The 8568-nt window shown below is 63.7% G+C and overlaps 2 protein-coding genes across 2 annotated transcripts; both read right to left on the reverse strand.

Moving 5' to 3' along the window:
• Window positions 1-206: 206 nt before the first annotated feature.
• MNEG_9814 (Ammonium transporter 1 member 2) lies at window positions 207-3794 on the reverse strand (the record flags this gene model as incomplete). Its single annotated transcript, XM_014041712.1, has 7 exons — window positions 207-237; window positions 852-1057; window positions 1445-1623; window positions 1877-2166; window positions 2535-2899; window positions 3078-3329; window positions 3606-3794. 7 exons carry the CDS (start codon window positions 3792-3794, stop codon window positions 207-209), a joined length of 1512 nt encoding a protein of 503 aa, XP_013897166.1.
• A 1262-nt stretch (window positions 3795-5056) lies between these two features.
• Window positions 5057-7467, reverse strand: MNEG_9815 (RWD domain-containing protein 2B; the record flags this gene model as incomplete). The annotated part of the gene is made up of 4 exons (XM_014041713.1): window positions 5057-5451; window positions 5686-5893; window positions 6059-6272; window positions 7451-7467. The coding sequence occupies 4 exons, from the start codon at window positions 7465-7467 to the stop codon at window positions 5057-5059; spliced, it is 834 nt and encodes a 277-aa protein (XP_013897167.1).
• Between the last annotated feature and the right edge of the window lie 1101 nt (window positions 7468-8568).

Here is an 8568-nt window from a genome sequence, read left to right on the forward strand (position 1 = left end):
CGCCAGCGCCGCGGGCCGCCGCGGCCGCCGCGGGGCTGCCGGCGCCGGCGGCGCGCTGCGCCGCGTAGTAGTCCCCCGTGTCGCCGCACGCCTCGCTGCCGTCCTCGTCAGCGTCGTCCAGGAAGCGGTGGATGTCGGCCAGCGACGAATCCACGGGGCCCAGGCGCGGGCGGGCCCCCAGGTGCTGCTGATCCGGCGGCGCCACGTCAGCCTTGGCGTCCACGAAGCCGTACCAGCCTGCGAGCCCGGAGGCGCCGGCACAGCGGGGCGCGGGGCGGACGGCGGGCGGGCTGGCGGGGCGTCCTTGCATGCGGGGCGTGCGTCGCCGGTCGCGCGCCGCGGCACGTGGGCCGTCGAGCCCTGGCGCGCGAGTCTCGCGGCTGCACCCCTTCGGGGCACTGGTAGAGTTCTTGGGCCACTCTGGGGCAAGGGCGGCCCAGCCGTGCGCAAGGGCGGAGCCCTGGAAAGCGAACCGTCCGCTCGCACCCCATGCACCCCCCTGCTGCTTTTCCCTCCCCTTCTTGCATCGCCTGCCTCCCGTCAACATGCGTTTGCAACCGCCCCGCTCTCACAAACTCGCCGCTGCAACTACTAGTAAGCCACAACCGCACTGTCCTGGCCCCAGTCCCCCCTCCCCTGGCCAACACGCCGCCCCCGCCACCAAACACATTTCCCCTTGCCCAAACCCCATCCACACACGCACACACACACACACATTCTATCCCACACACAACCTCACTCAGACAAAAAGAAACACTCTCATGGACACATACGTGCCCACATACACACACTCTCTTGCACACATACACATGCACATGCACGTGCACATGCACACACACACGCGTGCGCACCCACCTATCATCTCGTCCGCGACCCCAACACGCAGCAGCTTGGCGCGCCTCATCCCCAGGAATGCCGCCACCGACCACGCCAGAGACCACGCGGCGATCATGGCCGCCCCCAGCAGCTGCAGCGCCAGCTGGCGGCCGTCGCCGCCGTACAGCAGCCCGGTGCCGCGAGGCGTCGTGACGGCGTAGCCTGAGAGCGCCAGGAGCTCCTGATGGTTGCGAAGGGTGCGCGCGTGCGTGTGTTTGTGTGTGTGTGTGTGTGTGTGTGTGTGTGTGTGTGTGTGTGTGTGTGTGTGTGTGAGTGTGAGTGTTTGCGCGCGCGTGCGTGCTTGTGTGTATATGTGTGTGTTGCTTTTTGATGGGCCAGCACAGCTGTGTGTGACAAGGGGTTGGTAGACGTTTCTTGCAGGAGTCTTCGGGAGGAAATGGGGCCGCGTGGGCGCGAGCCCGTGCTCCATGCAGCGCTTAGTCATGCGCACCGCCCACCCCGGCACGGGAGCAGCCCCAGTCCCAACGCAAGCGCGGCGCGCGGTTGACAGGGAGGCAGGGAGACGGGGAGCGGCGGGCGAGGCGCGCGGGGCCCGCTGGCCGCCCACCGGCGTAGCGAAGAGGCCGGCTGCGACGAGCCCCCAGCAGCCGGGCAGCAGGTGCACCGCGGCCGCGTTGACCGGGTCGTCAATCTGCAGCGCGTGCACCGCCCAGACGGATGCGAGGTACAGGGGGGCCGCCAGGGCGCCGATGAGGAACGCGGCGTAGGGCTCCACGACGGACGCACCTGAGGTTTGGGGAGTAGAGGGGCGCAGCTTCGGGTGTGAGGGCGGCGCGGGGATGCCCCCTCCGCCGTGGGGGGCGCTCCGGCGAGGGGCCCACGGCGCGGCCGGGCAAGGTGAGGATGCCCCAGGCTGGCGGGACGGGATCACCATGCAGGGGGGGCAGAGACGCTCCTACCTGTCAAAAATCAGGGCGTTGCGGCAAGCCGGAGTGTTCAACCTCAGCTGAAGCCCTGGCCCCGCCCCCCACCCACAGACCCGGCTCCCAGCCCTCTCCTTCAGGCACGGCGCCGCACGGCCCCTCGCTCTCAACCCCAGAGACCCCCCACCACCCGCCTGCGCTGATGGCCACGAGCCCAGCCATAGCGCCGTCGAGCGCCGGCCGGTGGTCGATGTGCCGCCGCAGCGCCCCGTCCAGCCCCGCGGCCGCGGCGGCGCCCGCCGCGCCGGCGAGCGTCGCGGAGACAGCGGCGCGGGAGGCAATGTAGACGGCGCTGCTGGTGGCCATGAGGGGCACGTTGCTGGGGATGAGGCCGTAAAAGCTGAACCTGCGGCGCAGGGAGTGCAGGGTAAGGGGGGGCCAGGGGTGGTGTGGGGACGGCCATGGCTGAGTGGGGCCGTGTACAGTGCTGAGCATGCAGTGGTGCTCGCATGCTTGTATTTTTTCAACCGCAGGTCCCATAGGATTGCCTGCAAGCGACAGGGCAACTTATAGCCAACTGTACGCAGACCACACTGTGTGTGTGTGTGTGTGTGTGTGTGTGTGTGTGCGTGTGCGCGCGCATGCGTTTCTGTGCAAGCATATGTGCATGCATGCCCACGTGCGTGCGTGCGTGCGTGCGTGTGTGTGTGTGTGTGTGTGTACACGGGCACGCGTGTGCACATGTGAATGCGCGTGGGAGTTCCAGCTGCTCACCAGCGCATCAGCACTCCCGCCGCCACCAGCACCATGCTGCCCGCCGGCATCGGCTGCGACCCTCCATCCGCGTAGAACCGCCCCTGCCGCGCCCCGATGGCGTACGCGCCCGCCAGCGCCGCCGCGCCGGCCGTGACATGTACCACGCCACTGCCCCCCAGGTCTATGAGGCCGTTGCCGCCCAGGATGGGGCCCCCCGCCTCGCGGCGCGCGGAGAGCCATCCCTCGGCCGACCAGACCCAGTGGACCACGACCGGGTACACCCAGCCACCAAAGATGAGCGAGAGCAGCGCGTGCGCGACGAGGCGCGCGCGCTCTGCGACGGCGCCGGATATGATGGCGACGGCGGTGGCCGCGAAGGTGGCCTGCGGGGCGCGTCGCGCCGCACAGCGGTGGCTTTGAGCGTGGGGTGCAGGGAGAACGAGGGCCGAGGCCGAGGTGGGAAGCTGCTGCAGGACCGGGCTGGTCATGCAATCTGTGTCTGTTGGATGCGGCCGAGCGCCCGGACCTGACCCGGCCCGTAACGTCGTCGTTCGTGCCCACCTGCATCATCCACAGCCCGAACCGCGTCACGTCGAGCGCCGCGGGGTCCTCCCTTACAGACAAGAAAAAATCGCGGCTCCCAATGAAGCCGTTCGGCTGCCGCCTGTCGCCCTGCCGCTCCCCAAACGCAAAGGCGTGGCCGACCGCCCACCACACAATCAGCACCGCCGAGGCCTGCAGAAGCGCCTTGAAGGGCACCTGCTTGGCGACGGACGAGCGCACGCAGCCCGCCTCCTGGAGGGCAAAGCCGCACTGCGCAGGAGGCGCGGGCGCGCGCATGCGGGTATGAGGGGGGTCGACATCGTATGCATGCACATATGAGCGTACTGACAGAGCAGCATGTACTCAGCTGCAGTGGGATGTTGAAGCTGCTGAATGCAGTCAGTCGGATGCATTCAGCAGGTTCAGCATCCAACACCATTTGGGGAAAAGGGGGTAGGGATCATCAAGCAAGAACCGACACAGGTGCATGCGGCCTTGGCACTCGCACGCATGTGTGGATACTGGCCGGCGTGAATTTCCCTTTACCTGGCCAAAGAATAGGAGGTAGGCTCCCAGCAGCGACAGCAGGATCTGTATTTCCTGGGTGTCTTGCCAGGGTGCGGCCGATGCCGCCGCCGTCGGTGCAGCGGCAGCGGACGGGTTGCTGTCGAGCACCACGTAGCTGTCGTCCGCGGCCGCCTGCAGCAGCGCCCGAGCTGAATTGATGCATTCCATTGCTTGCACGTGCTTCTGGGGCCCCTCTTGGCCACGTATGAAAGCTGCGTCAGATCGAGCTGTGCACTCGGTCAAACCGAGCTCATCAGAACGAGCACTCGGTGCCGACGCATTTCACGTCGGTTGAAATCTGTAACCTTCAGTTGTGTATTCAATCATGATCGGGGTGTGCAGCTTTTGCCTAGGTGCGCGTGCTGTTGCTGAAGCCTGCGCATCGCTTTAAACAAAATCTTAAATAAAATGTACAGCATGCGCGGATCCTGCCGCTGGTTGATCACGACAGAGGCCAGCTTGCGCTCCTCAAGCTGCTCGCCAGCTGCTCCACACCCGCTGCAGTATCAGCACGCCATCACACATCCAGTCACGAGACAGAGTAGGCAGCTTATTCTATGCTAGTCTGTCCTTCTGGAAGGACAAACTAGCACAAGGACTGGCGGCGTCCTGCGAGTCTTGATTTATGTTCCCAGTCAGAGCCTATGAGGTCGCTTGAGGTGACAACCTGCATGGCTTGCCCTGCATTCAGCGCGCGGCGTGGCTCGAGCTTCGCCGCATCAACCCCTATAACACACACACACACACACACACATACGCACAAGGAGTTTGTGCAAGTTCTCGCACCAGATGCTTGCCACACGCGCCGTCCGCAGAGGCACCTACCTACCACGGATGTGCTGGTGGCAGAGCGAGACAGAACTGCTGCTTAAAATCCTGACCCTTCGGCAGCGGTGTGTTGGACGCACAGGAGGTCCCGGGCTTCTACCGGGACCATGCACCGTCACAGTGCTCCTTAAACCATCAGCTGGTCTGCAGAGCCAGGACTCCCGACAGGCTTCCCAGGGTCTGCATGCATGTAGTACCCCATGAAGTAACCCCACCACATGCAGAGAAGCCAGGGCGCTTTACATGCCAACTCAAATACCATTTCTTCCTTCTTCAAGCACACTATGATGCAGGCAACATGTTTCCACCGAACCACCCTGATAGGCAGCCTGCAAAGAGAGTGAGGGAGGGGTGGGTCAACAGGCCAGGCTGTGTGTCTCGATTTGATATCCCCGGCAGCAATCACACGGACATGCATGCAGGCAGTCAAATAGGATCGCGTCATCTTGATCCCGCACCTGCTTGTGTCGCTGTGACGAACTATTGTCGCGCCTCCTGCACTGCCAAGTATCTGGCAGGCCCAGGGGGGCCGCCACGCAGCCGCAGCCGCAGCCGCAGCCGCCGCAAGCCAGTAGAGTGGTTGGCGCCCCGCGGGGTCCCCATCACAGCTTGAGCACCGCTTGCAGCAGGCCTTCCGCCCCCGCCGCCCGGCACATCCGCGCCAGGTCAGACATGCCTGTCTCCGCCAGCTCGACGAAGGGGTCCACGAAGCATGCGCTCGTCACATCGCTACGGCCCCTACTCGTTTCTTCGCCGCCTCTGTTCTCACGCCGACGCCGCCACTGTTGCTGTTGCCGCTCCTCGTTTCCCTCCTGTTGCTGCTGCTGCTGCTGCTGCTGCTGCTGCTGCTGCTGCTGCTGCTGCTGCTGCTGCTGCTCGTTACTGTCATCATCAATCAGCTGCTCTGCGCGAACCTGCATGGCCTGCCACTTGAGAGATTTGAGCCGCTCGATGTACTCGCGCACCGTGCCCTCGGCCCCTTCGCAGATGATGACACCTGGCATGGGGTTCAGGGCCGTGTGCAGGTGGGCGCAGACGCCGGTGCCGCCACGCGCACGGCAGTGCAGAGCGCATCGACAGTCTTGTGGCATGCACGCGGGTTGTGCAAAGCAACCTCGGGCGCACCTGCTGCCTGCTCCACAAGGACTTTGCCCCATAGCTGGCTGCCCTCTGAAATGATTCGAACTAGAGGGGTGACTGTGCCCGTCCACGCACCCACCCACCCACCCACCTGGCGCGCCCGGCTTGCTGGCACCCATGATTGCGAGCTCACGCGCCCACGCGACAATGAGCTTGCGCTTGGTGGTGCTGTATATGTGATGGAACCACACCGCCGCGCGCATGCGCCGCTCCCGCTCGGCCGGTGGCGGTGGGGGCGGGCTGCCCGGCGCCGCGCCTGGCTCGGCCCCAAGCCCGAGCTCGTCGCCCGCCCCCTTCTCCTGCGCAGCAAGCGGGCGCGCGGCGCGAGACGGGGCGTGCAGATGGTCGCGGCGACGCTGGCGACCGCGGGTGTGCGAAGAGTCGAGCCATGCGGCAGCGCTGACCGCCGTGCTCGTCGGCCCCATGCAAACCCTGTGAGCAGAGGGAGAAGCACGCGGACTTACCAGGAGCCACCCAGCCGCCAGCAGCAGGCAGGGCGCGCCCGCCCATTCGGCTAACGCTAGCGCCCGCAGCTCATGGTTCAGTGCGTCTGCCTGCTCCCTCGGGGCGCAGCACGACAGCGACAGCCGCGCGGGCGAGCCTGGCGATGATGGGTACAGCGGCGGCAGCGAGAAGCGCAGGGCTGCGGGGCGGCCGTGCAGGCCCGCCGCGTCAAGTCTGCGGGGCGTGGTGTGTGTGGCGTGGGCGCATGCGTGGAGCGAGGCAGCGCGAGGTGGTGCAAGGCAGGCGGTGTGAATGCGACGGCTGCTGCAGCCCGTCTCTGCACCCGCCGATCGAGCTCGACCACAAGTATCATGCTGAGATACGGTACAATTAATCATGACAGTAATATTCAAACCCATTCACCGCAGCTCGCCACTGAGGTCTGGCAGCCAATCGAGCAAGGGGCTGGCTGTAGCTGCTGCTGCCCCTTCTGCAGCATCCCGTGCAAGGCCGAGTGCATGACGCTCTGCTGCATCCAGTACCAAGGCGCCGGGGTACACGCTTTCAAACGCCTCCAGCTCTTCAAGCTGGGCTCTTAATGCGTCAAGACGTGGCCCCATTCATCAAAACTCTAGATCACTCTACACACTGTCAAGGTGAATTGCGATTCAGAATTGCAAATCCATGATTACAGCGTGGGCGCGTTGCGCTGCTCACGCCCATTCATGAACTCCGGTCAGGTGAAAAAAAGGAATGCCGACGCAGTGACCCTCTGATGTCATCAGACCCAACCTGGGGCAGTGACCTGACCTGGGGTGTTCCGGTTCCAAAGGGATACTACAGTGCATTCGGAGCGATGCATGTGCACAGCCAGCATATGAAGCGTCATGAACTGCCACGTCAGTGATTACTGCAAGCATTACACACACATTACAAAACGCCGCCTCCAACGAAAGAAATTTGCAGGTGTGCCAAAAAATCAGCAGGAGCGGCGGCGATGCTGGACCTTGTAAGAGGTGCTCAGTCCCATGCCACACCGCCTATCCGGCCCGTGCCATGTGACTGGGTTCACAAGGGATCATGGAAGCTGCACTAGTGTAAGCTGCATGTGTGGGATTGTTGGCCCTGAGCAGGTGCCTTACTGCTGCCCGCTCACATCTCATGCACCACAATTGACTACAGTTCATCAACCACTATCAACCATTGACTAACCCACCGACTCGCACGCACAATGCACGACAGCAGTGCGCAGGTGCCGCAACCCATGTTTGCCGTGCGCATTTGCAGTTGGTGTAGCCCCCTGAACAGTCAACACCCCCCTGACTTGCAGTGCAACCACAGCAGTGCCAAGCTGCACACCCCGCACCACCTCATTCAAGAGCGACTGGAGCTGCTTACGGCGCACTGCACACCTTGCCCGCTTGCACATATCTTTTGCACGCTTGAAAACCCACGACAATAGGCTCGCTGTGGCTGGTGAATTGCTCTGCAGCGTTCAAAAGCATCCCGCAGCAGTCAAGTGATGCAGAACACCCTGCATGCGCAACTAGACAGTTACAATGAGCGGCAGTATTTGTTTGAGGAATGGAATGGGGCAGCTGTTTTGCGGTTTCTGCGGCGTGGCAGCGAAAGAAACCTCCAACGCCATGACAAGCCCCGAAATTGTGCAGTCGCACCGGACAAACACTTCAGCACACATGGTGCTGGTGCTGCGTGCGGTGGGATGGGGAGGCGCCAATTGCCGAGCGCCCAATTGAAAGTCGACACAGGCTGCAGCGGGCGGCGCGGGCAGCAACGCGCGCGCGTCCGGGTGCAGTTTTCCAACAGAAGTCGGCAGAATGGAGAGCTTGGATGTGACAGCGGCGGTATCTGTTTCCTCGCAAGGGCAATTTAGTTGCAAATTTTTGACCCGCAGTGCGGCGGCATTCGCCGCGTCCAGTCGTGTGTACCAATGTACGGGCTGCGTGTCCCTACCGTACTGCGGCGAGTGGCGGGCAGCAGAGCTTTGAAATTGTGGGAAGCAACGAAACAACGTCTTGCACAACAAAAGTGCTCACATTTCAGACATAGGCATGATTTATGGATGTAGCGGCCCCATGTTTGTGCGGGGAACAGGCTAAATGTGTTGCAAAGCTTTTGAGGGGAATCAAGGGGACAGCACCCGGCGCTGATGGCTGCAGGCAATCAGCCCCGCGAACAGACGCTCCGCCGCAGCGGCGAATTTGAAAAGTCCAGATTGCTTGTGGCGCAGCGCCACGCCCTCCTGCAAGGAAATGCCGAGCCCCACCCGTGTGAAGCGCGCGGCGCACCTCGACGGGAGCATGAATTGGGGAGAGGCACCCCTCAGGATTCAAAAACAAGAGGGGCTGCCGTGCAGATTGGTGGAGGGCGTCGCCCAAGCCGCGGCCCGCGCCACACGGGGGCTTGCTTTGCCAGTCATGCGCGGACCGCTTGTGGGGCGCGACGCAGGCTGCCACGCCCGCCAACAAGCAAATGCTCTCGTGTGGCGGGAAAGGGGGGCGGGCAAGAG

This window comes from Monoraphidium neglectum (assembly GCF_000611645.1).
Source record: "Monoraphidium neglectum strain SAG 48.87 unplaced genomic scaffold scaffold02073, whole genome shotgun sequence".
In the NCBI taxonomy this organism is placed as follows: Eukaryota; Viridiplantae; Chlorophyta; class Chlorophyceae; order Sphaeropleales; family Selenastraceae; genus Monoraphidium; species Monoraphidium neglectum.